General features: G+C 43.5%; 1 protein-coding gene across 1 annotated transcript in view; it reads right to left on the reverse strand.

Annotated features, from left to right (window-relative positions):
• Nucleotides 1–2493: 2493 nt before the first annotated feature.
• Nucleotides 2494–20807, reverse strand: part of aqr (aquarius intron-binding spliceosomal factor) — a 56723-nt gene continuing 38409 nt past the window's right edge. The window contains exons 28-36 of the mRNA XM_058091410.1: nt 19053–19190; nt 18900–18971; nt 17827–18014; nt 17586–17757; nt 14871–15041; nt 9759–9844; nt 6216–6390; nt 3107–3217; nt 2494–2878 (exon numbers count right to left, since the gene is read on the reverse strand). Of these exons, the coding sequence (XP_057947393.1) occupies nt 2624–2878; nt 3107–3217; nt 6216–6390; nt 9759–9844; nt 14871–15041; nt 17586–17757; nt 17827–18014; nt 18900–18971; nt 19053–19190 (1368 nt within the window). The 3' untranslated portion in view covers nt 2494–2623. The remainder of the gene's footprint in view (nt 2879–3106; nt 3218–6215; nt 6391–9758; nt 9845–14870; nt 15042–17585; nt 17758–17826; nt 18015–18899; nt 18972–19052; nt 19191–20807) is intronic.

Genomic DNA, 20807 nt, shown 5'->3' on the forward strand with positions numbered 1-20807 from the left:
GGTTGGAGTTCCTGATTCCCTACCAGCAAATGGTCAAACACTTTGGTAGTCCCGCAAAACACATTACATCTTACTGATGCTGTCGGATTCGGGATCTGAAAAACGAGCATAACCCCTTTAACCTTAAGACCTTGGGTATCAAAACCCTAACCCCAAGTTCTAACCTTAAGATCCTAACCCAAGCTCTGACTGGTAAACCTAACCCTAGATCCTAAACCCAACCATAAGATCGAAAACTAAACCCCAAGATCCTAAGAACCTCATCCTTAAAACTAACTGAAGCAAACCCTTATCCATCTATCTCCTTACGCTAATCAATACAAGCAGTTGATGTTTGCTAAACACAAGGATGAAGAGTCTTGAACCAGTCATGATGTGCTATATATATCACTATATTGACACTTACTATGGTACCCATTATGTCATTGGATGCTCATATCACCTTGTACTTCGATACAGGACAAAAAAAAAAAAAAAAAAAATTAAAACCTTAAACTGTATTAGGAAAGCAGGAAGTGAAAAAAATCTAACAGTTACTGATTGTAAAAGTACCAGATGGAGGGGTAGGATTTGTACTGCGGTACAAGGTGCATTATTAAAAAAAAACAAACAAACAAACCTTAAACTGTATTATGGAAAGCAGGAAGTGAACAAATGTAACAGTTACTGATTGTAAAAGTTCCTAAGCCAAACTCATCTCCTAAAACTAATTCTTAGCCCTTCACGCTACCTTAACCCATAAACCTAACCATAAGATCCTAACCAGTGGATCCCTAAGACCCTTTAAGGCCATAACCCTAAACTTTAACCTCAACCTATAATCACAGAGTCATTACTTTCACTTCTCCATAAAGGCAACTTCCTGTCAAGCGTAGTAACTTTAAACAATCCAACCCCCAAAAATAAGTGACTTAGTTTCAACGAGCATGCAGTTGGTTAGTCCATGAGTGGTTAAGACAAAAGTAGCAGTCAACCCCAAGAATACCTGTCGATGGACTAGAAAAGACATGTTCACCTTCAGCAGCAGAAGCTTCTTCTTCTTACGTCCTCTGGTGTGCAGCAGCCCCTCGTCCCCGGAGACGCTGCTCAGCTCGTCCCACAAAGTTCAGATGAGCTAATTGATGCCGATGTTGATGTCGTTAGTGAATGGTGCCCAGGACAGCAGCAGGGAGACGACACAACTAATAGTGAGGATGTTACACAATGCACACATTCAGGTCATGTGACAACACCAGAATGATCGCAGTCATGGGGTTGGCTTTTTTTTTTTTTTTTTTTTTTTAAGACCAGGCAGTGGCATGCAAACACCCACTTGAACACTCTTACTTTAATACAACATACTTTTAGATATTTTAGATTTATTTATCCACATTTACCATATTACATATTTTGTCATATTTTATGTATATTTTATTTTTGTATACAGTATATGCAGTTTGTTCCTTTAGCAAAAACAACCGGAAATGTTTGGTGGTAGCTATTGTATGGGGTTTTCCCAAGTCAAATTCTCTTTAATGTAGCTACAGTTAGCTTAGCATAAACCAGGGGTGTCCGTAGTGCGGCCTGGGGGCCATTTGTGGCCCGTGTCTTATTATTGGCCCACAGCAAGTTGTAGAAATTAAAAATAAACACACAAAACAGAAAAAATGAGGGAGCAAAAGGTAAATAATCCTCCATCATGCATCATGTAGATATTCGCATTTTGACATGTGTAAAATAACTAACATGCTAACAGTTAGCATGCTAGCACCAGGAAAGACAGCACAAAGTACTGAAAGTGGCAAGCGAGTTCTGTCGTGTTCTTCCATCATGCCATGTAGATAGCCACATTTTGACATGTGTAAAATAACTAACATGCTAACAGTTAGCATGCTAGCACTAGGAAAGACAGCACAATGTACTGAAAGTGGCAAGGGAGTTCTGTAGTGTTCTTCCATCATGCCATTTAGATAGTCGCATTTTGACGTGTGTAACATAACTAACATGCTAACAGTTAGCATGCGAGCACCAGGAAAGACAGCACAATGTACTGAAAGTGGCAAGCGAGTTCTGTAGTGTTCTTCCATCATGCCATGTAAATAGTCGCATTTTGACGTGTGTAAAATAACTAACATGCTAACAGTTAGCATGCTAGCACCAGGAAAGACAGCACAATGTACTGAAAGTGGCAAGCGAGTTCTGTAGTGTTCTTCCATCATGCCATGTAAATAGTCGCATTTTGACGTGTGTAACATAACTAACATGCTAACAGTTAGCATGCGAGCACCAGGAAAGACAGCACAATGTACTGAAAGTGGCAAGCGAGTTTGGTAGAGTTCTTCCATCATGTCATGTAGATAGTCGCATTTTGACGTGTGTGAAATAACTACAGTGCTGGCATGCTAACAGTTAGCATTCTTGTATTTTAATTACTCATGGACTTCGGGCGGTTTCATCAGGAGCACCATTGGTCTTGGAAAAAAAAATCACAAATTAAGCATTTTTTATGTATTTTTGAATGTTTTTGTTTTTTATTAAAAATGACTAAAGTTACAAAATACAAAGTGTGATGTTGTGTCATGATAACATCCCGTGGGTGTGTTTTACTTTACGTCTAACTGGTCCCCTTCAGTGTCTCAGTGAGCTACTGCTCCTGTTCGTCATCGCTGTCGCTGTCCCGGCCAGGGTGCTCGGGCATCTTGGCTTGTTTTTCTACGTCTTTCTCTCCTTCTTGCTCGTTGGTATCTTCAGACTTCTGTTGCGGGCTCTCCTCCTGCTCCATGGGAGTCTGGCGCTCCTCCTTCTTTTCATCCGGCTCCTCAGAGCTGGCTTGCACGTTGTCTGCTGCAGCATCAGGCTTGGCTTGTGAAGGAGGTTTAGCTAGTTGTTGCTGCTGTTGCTGCCAGAAGGAGAGCGAAACAGTGACAATGTGGTGCAAGAATGGGCTGCATGCACGTTCTCTTTGGCTTTTGTCTAACACTAATTATTCCATCTTACATTATTACTATCTGGGCCACGGTCAATGACAAACTACTTTATGGATTTTGAAACAATGTTCGATTTTATCATGACAATCTAACACTGAATGTGGTCCTGTGTCGGTGTGGGTGTGGGTTTGGCGTGTTACCTGTCTGTACTTTTGTGAGGTCTGGATCATGTGCATGTACATGTTGTACACCAGGTTGGCCATCTCTGGCATGTTCTGTACCGCTTGGTCTGGACGGTCTGAGGCGTCTCTCTGTACAGACAGAGAAAAGAAGAGGACGCAGGATGTCAAAAATGGCTCTTAAAACAATCACATAAATAAAATATTTCTAATAAAATTGGTGCTCTTACTACGAAAGGGAACCCAAATCCAATGCACCTTATGGCAAAAACCAGGAAATAGGTATACACACGTTTCCTGTGTGCAACTATCATGCATCATGCATTATGCAAAGCAGTGAAGGATGCTTCCTGGTTAAACAGGTGATGCCTTCAGGGGCCCTCTGGGCATCATGTCAGTGGCTCATGGCTTCAGTGTAGTTACTGCTGTAAAACTACCACTTTGTCCAAAATTGGTCAACTGCACGGCTAAAAAATAAACGTGTGGCTGGAGTCATTTGTGTGCCTTAATAAGTTGAATTTCTTTTAGAATGACTTAAATGTTATAAAGAACGCTCCATTCAATTAACTGCAACTTCTATCGTCTACAACAGGGGTCTCAAACACGCGGCCCGTGGGCCAAATGTGGCCCGCAGGACACTAGTTTGAGGCCCCCGCCTTGATAAGTTTAATGTTAGTGCGGCCCGCGCAAGTTTGATGTGGATGCTGTATGGTATCATGTACGCAGAAAAAAATATCACGTTTGATTAATGTTCATGTTAAAGGTTAAATAACTGTTAATAGTTATCCTCCCTATCTGTGTGGAAGTGGTAAGTTTTTGGCTTTTTAAGTTTAAAAGGAAATAACTTGAAGGCTACCGTTTAGGTCGCTAGCTCTCTAGTTTGCGAGTTAGCATGTGTCTCAAGACCCTGCAGTTGCGCAATATGTTGTAAATAAAAAGAGTATAAATGTGACTATAGTCGTGTTTTGTCATGTCTACAGGGCTCTAATAATGCTTTGTTCATTTTAATCTGAAAAAATAATTTGTCTACCCACCAACTATATGTGGTTTCTTAATTTTTAATTATTTGCCGTTTTATTATTATTATGTTTATTTATTACTGATTTATTGATTTTCTTATTTTGTGTAGAAAAATAAAAATTAAGATATTTGAGAACAGTGGAATGTTTTATCAGAACCTTTCTTGTAGAAAATCGGAACCAAAGCAAAGTTTATTCATTTTTCCTTTTTTAATAAATGTGTTTTTTTTTTTTGGAAAACCTGATGCGGCCCAGCCTTGCCCAGACCCTAGCTCCAGTGGCCCCCAGGTAAATTGAGTTTGAGACCCCTGGTCTACAACAATAAATATCTGCCATTAACAGCTGTGGCTGTACTTTTGTTTTACCAACTCACTCACTTAACATCATCAGTGGTGAGTATCCAGCAGCTGTATCTAGCTCTGCGTGCGCTTTAAAATGGTGCTATTGTAGATGTCGCCGTCAAAGTCAAGTTAGCTGCACTTAGCGTACTTGTACTGTAGTTTACAAGCAACTGATCAGTGCTATTAATGTTGACTGAGCAGTTTGTTCCTGACCATTGTTACAACATTGGTTCTGTTGCACAACACACGCGTGTGTTGGCGTGAAGAATTGGAAGTGGCGATGTTTCCATTCACGACAGCGCCGCAGAGTGTGCCAGACAACATCAGACTTCTAATCTGCATCTGCGTGTATCAGCAGCAGGGGGGTGGGTGTAAAGGGGGGGGGGGGGGGTGGTTACTGACTGGAGGAGCTGGAGCGAGTGTCTAAGCGAGGGCCACATGTGTGCGCCCAAAAGAGCCAAGACAGGAAGTGTCAGAGACCGCGGGGGTATTTTGGACAGCATTGTTGCCGCCCACTAGGCAGCCAGACATGTGGGACCAGACGAACCAGTCCATGGGCTTGGGGAGAGGGTTTGGCCATGTGACCTTCGGGTGGGGGGGTTAATTATAGCTGGGCCTCGTACTTTCCCGAGCGTGCAGATGGCCCCCCTGTAGAATGCTGTTAACAGAGCGGGGGCCTTGGGCTAAAGCTGCTGTAAGACTTGAGAGCAGAGAGGGAAAAGGGGAATGAAGATTCCATTCAGAATATAGAGGCGGGATTAGATGGGAGTCAAGAGGCTAGCTTTGAGGGCAGGGGGAGGGGGCGGAGTCAGCTCACTATTTTGCAAACCTTGTGTTCTTTATTCTTCCACACAGAGATAACAAAAATGGCACATTGGAGCGGCAACAGAAGACCTGACATTTGTTATCCTTTTACACAGAACCCATTGAAGGGTTGGGGGGCGGGGGGCACAAAAGAATGACAGTCTTCTGATGAGACGGTGGAAAACTGCCGGCTTGACTCGCCACCCATTTCCCATTCCGTGTTGGTACTATTTATACAGAACATGAAAATGTCAGGGGCTGTATGGCGGACAAGTGGTTGGCGCGCAGCTAGGAGACCCAAGTTCAATCCCACCATTTCTGTGTGGAGTTTGCATGTTCTCCCCGTGCATGCGTGGGTTTTCTCCGGGTACTCCGGTTTCCTCCCACATTCCAAAAACATGCTAGGTTAATTGGCCACTCCAAATTGTCCATAGGTATGAATGTGAGTGTGAATGGTTGTTTGTCTATATGTGCCCTGTGATTGGCTGGCGACCAGTCCAGGGTGTACCCCGCCTCTCACCCGAAGACAGCTGGGATAGGCTCCAGCACCCCCCGCGATCCTTGTGAGGATAAGCGGTAGAAAATGAATGAAAATGTCAAATTTACCAGGTCAACTTTGCCCCCCCCCCCACATTCTGTGCTAGTGCAATTTTCACAGAACAGATTCACAGAAACAAGTTGGCTTTTACCAGCAGTGGGCAATGGGTTTCTGATACCACCTCCAAAAGGTGGGAAATTGCCAGGTCACTGTTAGCCCTCCATTCTGTTGTTTGGCCGTTCACACAGAACAGCGCAACAGCAAAATTCACTGCAATTTCCCCCCCAGAGGTGATACCAGAGACCCCTTCATGGGCCTGCAGATTACACAGTACACAGAACAGTGACAATAAAGGTGGAAAAATGTCGGCCTTTTTCAGACTGTGTGAAATGCCCTTCAAGTGGCTTCATTGTTGCGTCTGCACGTACCGGCTGCTCCTGGTTGTAGTACTCATGCGGCCGGATATGAAGCTGCAGCGGGCGCTCTGTCAACTGGTTGAAGGCGGGAGTCAGCTCAAAGCAGTTCTGGAACAACGCCACCCGGGCGAAGATGTACAGGCCCAGCCGGGCTCTGGACATGGCCACCACCAGACGCCTCACGTCCCTGATGGGACACAAAAAAACATGTTGTGTCGTCAAGGTGGAGATAAGAGCTTATAAAGCAGCGAAGGAGCTTTAGTGAGGGATAAGGAGTGATAGGTGAGGCGACAAAGGCAGAGGCCGTCATGGAAATAAATGGAATGGAAGCCAGAGAGAGGGCAGAGATTGGATACTTTTTCTGCCATGCACTTGAACGAAAGGGGATTAGAGGAGAGAGTGAAGGAATTCTGTGCAGGATCACATGACACATGAAGGAATGTTGCTGAGGTAAAACTGCAAAGCAGGGACACATGATAGCCGTTGGACCGGCCAGGAAAATTGGCCCGTAATTACCGGTAAAGTCTGGATTCGCTGTTTTCATTGCGGCTCACTTGAATGCGGCCTTACACAAAAAGTACTAGACCAGACAAAAAAATACTGCAAAAACTGGTCTCAGTGTTATATTGGATTTAAGTCACATTTAGTGCCTAAATCCATTGTATTTGTATATATGTACTGTCTATCTATCCGCTTCCTTTGACTAATCCATTTGGAACAACAACATCAATGTCAGCCCATTTTTCCCTATTTAATTGCTGGGGCGTCTCTTTACTGATTTAAATCATGTTAAATCAGGGCCACATGAAATTTGTCAGATTTTTATTTCAGTTTTAATATTTTAAATCCTGTTTGTTTTTTGTTTTTTAACCTTTTACACTTATTTTTCCTGCATGGAGTGTGTACTTTTGTGATAGAAAATAAAATGTACATAACTTAAATGCAAAATCCTTACATCCTTACATGAAATTTGTTAGATTTGTTTTTCAGTTTTAATATTTTAAATCCTGTTTTTTTTTTTTTTTTTTTTACTTTTTACACTGATTTGTCCTGCATGGAGTGTGTACTTTTGTGATAGAAAATAAAATGTACATAACTTAAATGCAAAATCCTTACATGAAATTCGTTCGATTCTTTTTCAGTTTTAATATTTTAAATTCTATTTTTTTTTTTTACTTTTTACACTTATTTTTCCTGCATGGAGTGTGTACTTTTGTGATAGAAAATAAAATGTACATAACTTAAATGCAAAATCCTTACATCCCTGACATGAAAGTTTTTGATTTTTTTTCAGTTTTAATATTTTAAATCCTGTTTTTTTTAATTTAATTTTATTTTTTTTACTTTTTACACTTATTTTTCCTGCATGGAGTGTGTACTTTTGTGATAGAAAATAAAATGTACAAAACATAACTGCAAAATCCTTACATTTATTTGTGTATTGTATACAATACACTATTGGTCAATTTTGCCCAGTATATCAGAAATAGTACACAAAGAAAACACAAAGATAATAGGTCTGCTTTCATAGATTTCTAAGGAAATAATAAATGTCTCACATCTGACAGACTTAAATAAGCTATTTATGTAATTAAATCCAAAAAATATTAATCGATTACCAAATAGTTGTCGATTAATAGGCTAATGGATGAACCTTCGATTAATCAATGAATTGTTGCAGCTTATGTAACCGCACTTACGCGTGTTGTGGGCCGCCACCACCTCACTCTATTCATAGAGAGATACTTTTATTAATCTCTCTATTCAACAATCAAATCCACACAATCACATTCTCAACTATCTGAACTGGGTCACATGAGGAGATATGCAAATTCTGCCTTAATGAATAAGCAGGAAATGGTTGTCTAAGAGGGTGTACAATCTGGTGCTGGTCCAAATGAGGATAATTCAGCCTTCAGGCGCCTCTGAATGACATTCTAGCAGTGTTTTTAAGCGTTTGGGGGCTTTATGGAGCTGTGTAAATTGCGGCTCAATACCAAACGCATGCTGTGCTTGGCGGATGTCAGAATATAATTTCAGGGGAAGAAGATGGAGAGGTATGGGGAGTGCGGTCTGAAAATGTGGACTATGTCCACCTGATTAAGAGGATTAATGGCGGTTGCATCCATGGTGAGTTCAATATGAATGGGACAAGATGCTGTTCTTGTGCAGCCAATGCATTTATTATGCATCCTTGCAGCTAAATGAAGGAACAAAGGGAAACTTAATGGAGAAAGAAATGAAATGGGGGGGGGGGGGGGGGGGGAATACAAGCTGAATACTTCCACAGAGACAAAGTACAAAAGCCACAACCAATGAGAAGCGACGACGGGAAAGGAAAAGAGCCAATCACAAAGCATGATAGCCTGTGGCATGGATCGAGAGACGCCCACCTGGGCAGTGCTATGGCATGCCAGGGCAAAATGGACCAGCGTATGCGTGTGTGCGCTGAAGTCAGAGTGTGTCTACATCTGTGCATCCCTGTCAGACCCGTGTGTGTGTGTGTGTGCAGGAATGCCCCCCTTTGTGAAAGCAAGGGTGGGCTTGTCATATGGTCGGCTGTGCCTCCTGCGGTTGTCACGGCAGCAGATTGCCAGGAGGAGAGTCAGGAAAAAGGGGGGGAGGACTATTAGACAGGACTCAGCGGCGTGTTGGGAGGACATCCCAAAATAGGAAAAACAACACTTGACATAAGAATGTCCCTGGCGTCTCCGTCTTTACTGGTTGGACAAGCAAACAGAACTACAGCGGGCAACGACATAAATGATGCTTAATGAAAGTAAACAAACTCTTTATCATAATTGAATAGTCACTTCAAACACACGATTGCCACCAACCAGGGGTTCCCAGGCCATTTGAGAGACATAGTCTCGCCAACGTCCAACTCTACGTTACTCACCATACGGGAGGCATCCTGACTAGATGACCAATCCACCTCATGTGGATCCACTCATCGTGGATGATCAGTGGTTTTACTCCCGAGTCGCTCCCAGATGACGGTGCTTCTCGCCTTAACTTAACTTAACAGCCACCCTTTGAAGGAGACATGCCGCTGGTCCTTCACACTCACTTCGAGGGTAGGAATGTAGATTAACTGTTAAATAGAGAGCCTTGCCTTTCAGCTCAGCTCCCTCTTTAAAACAGTAGACCGATGCAGAGTCCACATCACTGCAGAAGCCAAATATTGTACCTAACAAACCAGAATGTCCATAGAATCCCACATGTTGGTGACTCAGTCCTGTGGCGTTATTAATCGTTATTAATACACTGTGTCTCCCCCAACGCCGTCGCCCCTGTATGACCTCACCAGCGGTTGACTGTGTAGTTCTTTGCTAACTAACACAGTAGTGTCCGTGTGGCTCTCCCTTCCTCTCCACTCTTTGCCAACAAGAGTCTTGACTGACAGTAAACGAGATGTTAAATGTTCATGCTGCATGTTTAACTACTATATCTCTAAATGTGTTTTGGGTGCTTGGAACGAATTAAGGCATCACTGACCGACAAATGAACCCAAATACATGTGAAGATAGTTGATGTGTTCACCGAGCTATTTACCTGAGATGTCCAACCGCTTTGGTGCGGACCAGCGAGAGGATGATGTAGTCATTCTGCTGACCCTGGAACCTGTCGACGGTCGTCACCTGTAAAGTTATCATAAGCACGCTTTAGCTCATGCCCCATGCAAAGTAAATTAATTTCAGTTAAGCAGGGGTTTAGCCAAAAAAAAAAAAAATACATGAAGGTGACTGCGGGTTCCTGTTGGGGGAGTTATCTTGGCACGACACATGGGCAAGTCGACGAGTCCTTAAGACGGCTTAAAGGGCATTTGCCGCCTCTTGCCTCTTACCTGGACCCCTGAGACTCTAAGGGAAGAGGAAAGAGCCGGGGGCATCGCTGTTGCTGCTACTGAATCAAGAGATTATATGTTTTTTGTCGCCGGAAAGAGTAGTGTGTCTTTTCAAGGCAAAAAGGGGGAAAGCTCAAGTCAGCCAATTTGCTTGATACGGTGGTAATCCTGTCATGCTGAGAGGTGTGCTTACCAAGAATATGTCTCACATAAAAGGCAGCTACACACTTTTGGTTAGAAAAACCCAAAACATCTCTGATTGCTTACACCGGGGGTGTCCCAAGTGCGGCATGAGGGCCATTTGCGGCCCATGGCTGTTTCTTATTGGTCCTTGGCACTAAAAACTAAAATGAAAATTATCGTGATTTTAGTAACAAAAGTTCAGATCAATGCATTAATTAATTGATGGTTAATCCATTACCCAATTAATCGAGTACTATTTTGGTAATTGATTGTTTTCCTCTGTTTGTTTTTCCTCTGATTTGAGCGTCTAAAACATGGATACAGTCATGGAAAAAATGATTACACCAGCATTGTTTCTTCAATTTCTTTTTCATTTTAACGGCTGGTACGACTACAAGTATGTCACCTGAAGAATACAATAAACATAACAACATGGAATGCCTGCTGCACGGGGAAGAGTGGTTAGCGCGCAGGCCACACAGCTAGAAGACCAGAGTTCGATTCCACCCATCTCTGTGTGGAGTTTGCATGTTCTCCCGTGCATGCGTGGGTTTTCTCCGGGTACTCCGGTTTCCTCCCACATTCCAAAAACATGCTAGGTTAATTGGCAACTCCAAATTGTCCATAGGTATGAATGTGAGTGTGAATGGTTGTTTGTCTATATGTGCCCTGTGATTGGATGGCCACCAGTCCAGGGTGTACCCTGCCTCTCGCCCGAAGACACCTGGGATAGGCTCCTGCACTCCTGCGACCCTCATGAGGATAAGCGGTAGAAAATGAATGAATGAAAAAATGAATGAACATGGAATTCCAAAAAGCATTGTTTTATGCTGTACAATGCCATAGCTATTGATCTAAGTGATATTGGTGATCATCAAGAAAACCATGGAAATGGCTAGATGGACGCTCTTAAATTACACTCTCATGAGCTATTTCTGTTGTCATCATAATATTAATGTACCTTTAATTGTACAGTACCATGCATTAGTGAACAAATAAACTGAAGAAAGAAGGCTGTATTTTTAAATGTCCTTAGTCATCCATGAAAGCAGACTTATTAAAACAGTGATGGCCATTTGTGGCTCTTTTCTGATATGTTGCGGATCACACAGCTAAGAGACCTGCGTTCAATTTCCCCCTCTGGCATCTCCGTGTGGAATTTGCATGTTCTCCCCCGTGCGTGGGTACTCCGGTTTCCTCCCACATTCCAAAAACATGCTAGGTTAATCGGCGACTCCAAATTGTCCATAGGTATGAATGTGAGTGTGAATGGTTGTTTGTCTATATGTGCCCTGTGATTGGCTGGCGACCAATCCAGGGTGTACCCCGCCTCTCGCCCGAAGACAGCTTGGACGGATAAGCGGTATAGAAAATGGATACTATGAACAAAAACAAAATAAAGTTGTAATTTTGGAAGAATTTGAAAAATTAGGTTGGGCACAAAGTAATACTAATAAAGAAACAACCTTTATAAGTAAAATAATTTAATTGAAAATGAAAAAAAAAAACAGCAAAAGTAGGAGGAATAAAATATGCTTTCTCACCTACTAACATCTTAGCATATCTATAGGTGTTGTTTTGCATAATATCAAAAGCAGCCCTTGCATCCTTTCGTTTGTGGACACCCCTTGTTGACACATTCTGATACACACCATTTGAATCAATAGGACAATGCCCAGTACTTGCAAACTATAAACTGCAATTTTATAGTACCCCCCCTGAAGGAAAGGTAAGAGACAGCAACTAACAAGGTAGTAGGGACATTATTTAGGTCTTTTGTTGCTGTGTGGAACAGGTGCAGCACCAGAGGCAACAATGTGTCTATAGCGACAGTGGTAGTAGGGGTGATGCATGTCTGCACTGCACATGGCGTTCAACCCTCCATGCACGTAGGCTGCATACTAGATAGTGAGACATGCAGCAGTTTAAATATGAAATCTGTTTAGCAAAGAGGGGTTACACAAAGATCCTCCCGAAGGTGCAGCATTTAGCATGGTGCTTACTTATTTATGAGGGCTGAATCAAACAAGGTCATGTCACTGTGCTGCATAGACAACTGCATTTTTGAGACAAATGACAACCAAGGTTGTTTCAGGCTTCTTATGTATTACCAGAGCTCAAACAGAGGAAGGACACCACTTGTGTGAAAAGGTGGAAAACCAGGGTGTGGGGGAGTTAACACCAAAGACTTGTCCTATAGAAAAATATAGAATATAATTTAGAAGCACTGGTCTAGCTTGAAAGCGGCACGGCGGTCGAGCGGTTAGCGCGCAGACCTCACAGCTAGGAGACCAGGGTTCAATTCCATCCTCGGCCATCTCTGTGTGGAGTTTGCATGTTCTCCCCGTGCATGCGTGGGTTTTCTCCGGGTTTCCTCCCACATTCCAAAAACATGCTAGGTTAATAAGCGACTCCAAATTGTCCATAGGTATGAATGTGAGTGTGAATGGTTGTTTGTCTATATGTGCCCTGTGATTGGCTGGCGACCAGTCCAGGGTGTACCCCGCCTCTCGCCCAAAGACAGCTGGGATAGGCTCCAGCACCCCCGCGACCCTCGTGAGGAAAAGCGGTAGAAAATGAATGAATGAATGAATGGTCTAGCTTGAGTGGGAGAGGAAGGGAATTGAGTGGGGATTTAACATGCCGTCCATCCGACACACAGCTGCAGATATATGCTGGAGAACAGCCCACTATAAACCGTCTCTCTAAGGAGACCGTCTCACCGAGTTGGGTTGCCGCTTGTCATTGGGCGGTAATAGTCCCACAGCCACTCATGTAAACGATACCCAACCCTAGCAACAACTGCTTTCAACACAATGGGAGTGTGGATTTGGCATTGCGCCCAAAATTCCCAGGTTGACCACGTAACCACTATGCAGTTGGTACTGTTCACATGGAATGGGGAAAAATTAACAACTGTGAAAATGCAGCTTTTGGGCGGAATCAGTAGCCCCAACTGATTGTGGGCGAAATCATGTGACATGGTAAATGTCTAACTGGCATGATTGGTGAGCTGTTTCTACTGCGGGGGAACCCAATAAATTCAGACCAACTTTGGAGGGAACTTGCCATCTATTATATATGACAAGTGAAGCCAACATGTACCAATATCTAAAATCTATCAATAATCTATCATAATTGTTATGCTCAAAGGTCCCTTTCAGTGTAATTACAATCATCCCAGTGAATTAGGATGACCCACTGACATTTTCTTGGTTTTAGCCTTGATGACACATTGTGGGTACACGGCAGGAGCCAAAGCTCTGCGCCGTGACCTTTTAAATGTCCAGCGCTTGCTTCCTTCTGCAGCCATCTTTCTTTATCCTCAGCACATCTCAAGAGCTTGTAACACAGTCCTCCTAGCCCCTCCCCCTCCTCTGTCAGCATGTCATGAGGCACGCATACTGACTTGAGGCCAGCAGTACACTGAATGACACTGGCAGTCTTAACGTGGCAGGACATTTACCATGACCAAGCACTATTTCTGGTTGTCAGAACACAATACGTTTTACAAAGACAAAACACAGATTCTGTTGCAGAGCCAAAATGGCAAAAACAAAAATGAATTGACGTCTATAACACTGATGAATACATCACAGCGTATCATAGCAGGTTCTTTTAGCAGTAATGCCGGACACCACTGATGAGTCAAAATTTCCCTCTGTGAAGTGGTTTGCATGTTCTCCCCGTGCATGCGTGGGTTTTCTCCGGAGACTCCGGTTTCCTCCCACATTCCAAAAACATGCTAGGTTAATTGGCCACTCCAAATTGTCCATAGGTATGAATGTGAGTGTGAATGGTTGTTTGTCTATATGTGCCCTGTGATTGGCTGGCGACCAGTACAGGGTGTACACCGCCTCTCACCTGAAGACAGCTGGGATAGGCTCTAGCATACTCGCGACCCCAGTGAGGATAAGCGGTAGAAAATGGAAGGAAGGATGCATAGATGGGTGTGAAGAACAATGTCTATTTTGAGACCCACAAGGCCTCCGTGATCCGAATAATGAGGTCTTGTGTGTCGTCCACATGCATTTTTTAAATAATTCAATTTGTGTAAATAGTAAACAACTCTGGAAAGAAAGAATGAAGAGGGCTGAAAACTTAACCTGTGGGGGGGGGAAACAAAACATTTGGTAGTGATGGGAAGCTGCGCTAGCGGGCGGCTTGCTGACTTTTAACACAGTTCATGTGGGCCGGCGTGAAGAAAACCCAGTGTCCTTCAGGGAGGAAGTCCAGCATCAAGAGTTGTTGTGCATGTTTTGCTACGCCACCTCCACAATCCTTTTTAATCTTCTGCTCAAACATGCATGCACTGTCTCACGCCCACTTGAGGGAGTTTTGTTTGTGCAGAGGTATCCAGCTGGCTCAACTGTTTAAGAGATCTGCAGACTAGTCTGGATAGAATGATGATTTAAAGTGCTTGGGATTGGATGTTTTGCTTTGCTGCAGTGTAAAAGCCATTTGCAGTTCAAAGCTACGTGCAGGATAAAGCCACATTCTTGTTAGAAGAGTGGAGCACGGGGTTGGAAAAAAGCTTTTGATGTATTCATATCAAACACAAACACCGCACAGCCTTACCACCCTTGCTCTAATGTGAGGTTTCTATAATGCTACTAAAAAGAAGTGACGTGTTTTACCTTATTGGGCTGTCCAAAGAAGGGATTCCCAGCACAACGCTGGTTGATGACGTCTCGGATCAGGTGTTTCTGTCCGTTGTAGGTGGTGAGGACGCTGATACGGTCAGCAGGGTAGCCCAGCAGGCGCATGTACATGAATAGAGCCACACAATACTCAGCCTCTGCCAGGTTCTTTATAGAGAAAGGAAAGACAAGTGGATACAAACATTAAGAAAAACTTTCCAGCCTGAATACTCCACGGTGCTTTGTCCTTGATATTAGACTCAATAGAACACTATCTGCATTATTTACCCCACCTTTAAATCCAACTGCAATCATTCCACAACATCCTCTGTCCAAGGTTTGCCCTTCAAATGTGACCCCCCCCCCACACACACACAAAAAAGTAGAGCGAATGATATGCATTATTCATCCTGTTTCAATTAGGTCAGGACTGCAGCCTCACATCTTTGCTAATTACTTATGCAGCCTCATCAACACATCATCCTGATCTGGCTGCACTGGAGTCCACATGTTGGGGAAAGTGTGACACTTTTGTTAGTGCTCTGCCTCTTCTAAATTGCACTGATACAACCAGCATCACTACAGTCTTACTGAGGTCTCTTATTGAGGTTTCTTGCAGGTATACATAAAGCCGTGATTATGCATGAATGGGTGTGTGATTGCTTTACAAGTTGGCCAAAGTACAAATAAATGTGTTGAAGTCTGAATGCATGCACTGAAATGTAAGTAAACGTGAGGCAGTAATTTATGGCTCTGCCAAACGTGTTTATTATAGATGTCAGACATTAGCATATCGTGCATGAGAAAGTGGTAAGCTTGGCAACAAGGTCAAACTAATGGAGGCTACTTGATCAGTGGAGAGAGTGAAGGGTTGCAAAAGGGATATAAAAATGACAGCATGGTAAAAGATTATATTAGATAATATTATTAGGTTATATTTCATCAAATGGTGGTTAATTTACTTAACTGTTTATTTGAAGGAAGCCTCTTTTTAAGTGAGGGGGGGGGTTATTGTGCAAGCACTCAAAATAGTTAGCAACACACAAAGTATGTCTGGCAGACTCTTATAAGATGTACAGTACGCCATAAGTTGCTTTACTGTAATATATCTAATTCGGTCCGCATGGCAGCCGAGTGGTTAGCATGTTGGCCACACAGTCAGGAGATTGGGAAGACCTGGGTTTGATTTCTTGCCCCCGAATTTTTCATCACAAAGACTGGTTTGTCTCCGGAATAAAACTTAAACAAAGAATTTGCGCTCCACGTGCTATTGGTGCACTTGCTGTACATTAATTGTCCGATATGGTATACAGTATATTATATGTTTAACTAAGACCTTCAGCTACACATGCTATTGGTGCACTTGCTGCAAAGGCTGTACGACCATGCAGAGTTGCACTCTGTTGTGTCTTGTATTGATCAAGAGATTTATTTCCCATAGGATGTTTTGTCCAAAAAGAAATAAAGCCATTTTTAGCCATGTGCTATGACCACACTTGCTGCATGGCTATAAGACCATGCAAATGTGTATTTTGTTAGTTGTTTCTCTGATTAACTCAAGCAATCTGTTTCTTTTTCAACACACAAATTTGTTTGTCTAGTTACAGGACAAACATATCTGTTGTGCTAATGTGTTGTGATGCAATAATGTAATGTATAATTCTGAACAAAAATCAACCAGTGCAGTGGAAAAGATAGTGATCAACTGTGGAGGTATAGTATACAATTAACAGTGTAAAGCAGGACATTGTAGCATTGTCTGCCTCTTTCCTGGATTCTGAGGAAAAAGCCTGTGTGAGTCAGGGATCGTGGGTGATTCCCTTGAGGACTCTGCAAATGGCAACAGTCAATTTGGAGTGGAGGTTCATGTGACCCGGAGCCTCGGGAAATGCACATGGTCTGGGTTGAACAATAAGAAGGTTCAGGGACACAAGCCTGCACGGCCATCAATAGCACAGTAGCCTTTGTGTGTGTTTTTTAAATTTATATTATCTTATTTGGCATTTAGACTGATCATCGGTTCCATGTTACATTTTGTACCCAACATTTTTTGGGGGCGGGGACAGCAGTCATCATCTTTAACATCCTTCTGATTCTCCATTTTTCCAGGCTAGCTTCTTGCATACATACAGCTTATTTACATTTTACAACTATCATAGTAAATAGAGTGTCTGTGATATTAAGTAGTGCCAGTGTAGCAGCAGAGTAAGGCACTCACACACACACACACACACACTTCAAGTATCGTAGCGATGTCAGGAAATGAAACATTATCTGGCTACTGGAGAAGAGAAACACACACAGACACACACGGGGCTGTGCAAGGGCGGCAGACAGTAACAGTGCCATAAATATATCTTATAGACAGATCATTTAAAAAATGAGATGAATGGGGAAATAAGACATCGAGGAACGTGGGATGCCCTGCCCCGAAAGAGCTAAGCAGCCTGCATATATTCCGAGGGGTTCCGAGCAAAGGGGATGACCTCATAAAATTTCTTCAAGGTTGGCAGGTCTGTTAGTGCCTTTCCATCCAGAGGAGCAATATCAGAAAGTTAACTGAGAAACGCTGGTTTAAGCCCAGTAACTCTATATAATACCGGATATTGTATATGGCTGATCTCCTAGTGCCTGGTTTGCCAGTGGAAATGCGTCGATCGCGAGCCGTGTACGTATCATGCTGTCGACAAGGACAATGTGTGTGCTGCTGACCTGGTAAAAGTAAGGGTTGGGCTCGGACTCGCCCATTCCGTTGAAGTCCTCGACGTTGATTAGCTGGAAGTCAAAGGTCAAGCCAGGGTTGGGCACCTGGAACTCCGGTAGTCGCTGTACATGCGGCAGGTTTCCGAGGTGTTTGTAGCGCCAGTTGTACAAGTTACAAAGACTGCAGGCCGGGGAGGTGATATTAAAACCATGACAACCGATGCTTAAGCCCCCTCAACGGGTGACTTACCTGGCGCGTGCACGGCCCTGCGCGTCCAAATCGATGGTGGGCACTCCCAGGCGCACAAAGCGAGTGAAGAGGGACTGCTCCATGTTGGAGTACTTCTGGAAGGCCATGTTCTTGATGACAGGGGGCAGCTGGTGGTGGTCGCCGATCATGATCCAGCGCTTCAGCCTGCTGTAGCCGTCCTCTGGGTTCTGTGGAGTGGAAATAATAATAAAAGCACGAAAGGCCAGCGGTGTATTTTATCCATGTCTGCGTCACACTGCCATAGTTTTTAATATAGTTTACAGGGCGCTTGCACTGAGCTCAATATACGGTAATATACTGTGTGATATAAATCAAGCATAGATTTTGACAAGGTTGACTATATTGTTCTTTCTGTGACGTGTGCCTGGCAGTGAGTATGAGTCACTCGGGGGGAGTGGAGCTCTGGCATAGTGGTTGTTGTAGCCTGGACTGATGTGCTTAATGATCTCATCTGTAAACAGACATTAGCGCTATCTCGGACAATTAGGCGCAACTACCAAAGACAAGCATCATTACTCTGCATGGAGAACATAAGTCAGGCCTTAATGAATGTGGAGAGTCAGGTAGTGGGAGGCTTGATGTTGGGTGTCGTACTGTGGGTTTTACATGTGTGGTGACAGTAGCTCAGCCCAGAAAGGTATTGTCTGCTGGTCCTGTCAGTTTTTAATCATAACCGCAGTCCTGGGCACATTTGAAGACTGTAACATCTAAGGCAGGAGTGTCCAAAGTGTGGCCTGGGGGCCTTTTGTTGCCCGCAGCTGTTTTTTTACTGGCCCGGGGCACTAAAAACTAAAGCATTACTTCAGAAGAAAGTTTACATTGGGAATTGAAAAGAAACTGGGAAACACATTTTCCACCTACCTCACACGGCTCAGATGCATTCATTTCTAGAAATATATAACTTCTTAGCGTACCACTTTGCAAATTAGACAGCCAAACCTACCCAGTGTTACAGACAGATTGCTGTCCTGTGGGCAATACTAATTTTCATTATTGCCACTATGGCCTAACTTCTGTGTTCTCAGTCCGATATAATGTCAAGAGATGCATACCTGCAACAGAAGTGGGATGAATGTCTCAATCTCCAGGATCTGCGCGGCTTCCTCCATTAGGATGTTGTCATACTAATGAGGACAATTATCAATTTTAGTGAACACTAATTGGAACACAATAAGCACCCATGAGAGCATGAAGGAAGGTCATACCTTAAAACCTAGCTCCACCAGGTCATGACGTTTGAGGGCAGCGTGCGTGCAAGTCATGGCGATGATTTTGGCTTCTTTCACAAGAAGATACTTGGTGCGGTCCAATCCGCTCCTGAGCAGCTCAAAGGCCCTAAACTCCTAAACGCGGTGTGGAAAGGAAAAATATTTTCTGTAGATGTAGTTCAGTACAACTTTACTTTTTAGAAGGTGATACTGACAAAATGATGGATGATCACAGAGGAGGATGAGGGATAACATGCTTACTGTAGCAGGTGATGGATGACTTTGATATCTAATGTGAGGTAACACCACAAGAAACAGCCCCCTCAACATTAAAGGGGCTCTCTCCTGCTCAATCCAGGGGCTTTTAAAATGATACTGGAACTCAGTGGGGCAATGTAGTAACCTTTTAATACATAAAATACTCTGTAATACAAGCATTCCGCTCGTCATGCTCTGATTCCGCAGCCTCGTCCCCGACCACACCTACTATGTTGCGATCGGTCAGGGGTTGCCTACAGCCAGTGACCAGTAAGAATGTTAAAAAGTATTGTATGCCTAAGGCACATCTGCAAGACACAATTATCTTCATATCACGCCTTTTAGTCTTTTATTTTTTTAGCAGTAGTTAACGTCATAGTCTAATGAGGTTCATTTGGTCATTTCTATACTTTTAAACAATTCTTTTTACCAGACCAATGGTCTATTAGAGGCCACAGGTAGGAGGCGTAGTGGAAGACCAAAGAGGAGGTTTATGGATGTAGTGAAGGAGGACATGAGGGTAGTTGGTGTGAGAGAGACAGATGCAGAAGACAGGGTTGGATGGAGGAGATTGATTTGCTGTGGCGACCCCTGAAGGGAAAAGCCCAAAGAGAAAGAAGAAGGAAAACGCTAAGATCCATATCACCCAACCCTACTACACACACTCCTGTCTTTTTAATGATGAAGTGTTACAGAGGAAGTGCTTATCGCTGATTAACCCATGATCGTGATGCTCACCCAAGATAATGTGCAATTCTGTGATTATCGCATGAAAAGTCACATTGTGTCAAGCGGGGGAGTAAAATAACCATACAGGGGGAAGAAAAAAAGTCATAGGCGGAAATATGGGTAAACAGGTTGCCGCACCAGCTGTGCAGGGGCCAAGCAAGGCAATGGGGATGGGGGAGCGAGGAGTAGAGAAGTAGACCAGGACCATGCTGAGTTATACATATTTGATGTGTTACTATTTTAGCATTCAAATTAAACCAATCAAAAGCTCCAGTATTGATGAGGTCTATTTTTAACCCGTGTGGCTCCAGGCTGGTTGACGGGTGAAATCAAGATGGCGTGCCTGGACAAAGAAGTAATGACGTTTGCTGAAAGATGAGACTGTGAGAGACGTGCAGCCGCGAGGCACGTTGTGTCCCTGCTGTCAGTCTGTCCCGCTGCAGAGTCTCAGCATATTCCGAGGACAGCTCGGGCTGGCGATGTGTTGACATTTGAAAAGGCAGGACAGATAAGCAAAATCAGCAGAGTGATGCCTCCTCTCGTAAGTGGGCGTACGGATCGCACTGCTGCATGGGTGAGGCCGAGGGAGGAGGGAGGAGGGAGGAGGGAGGAGGTGCGGTGATGCAGCGATACAGAGGCCAGGCCTGATAAATCAAGGTCACCACACATGTTGGGATATTACCTCCAGTCAATAACTCCTTTATTGCTTTTTCTCAGACCTCCTTGGTGTTGCCATAAATCTGACGCGTTATTGTTGTCTCTATA

Source organism: Doryrhamphus excisus, chromosome 13 (genome assembly GCF_030265055.1).
Source record: "Doryrhamphus excisus isolate RoL2022-K1 chromosome 13, RoL_Dexc_1.0, whole genome shotgun sequence".
Classification (NCBI taxonomy): domain Eukaryota; kingdom Metazoa; phylum Chordata; class Actinopteri; order Syngnathiformes; family Syngnathidae; genus Doryrhamphus; species Doryrhamphus excisus.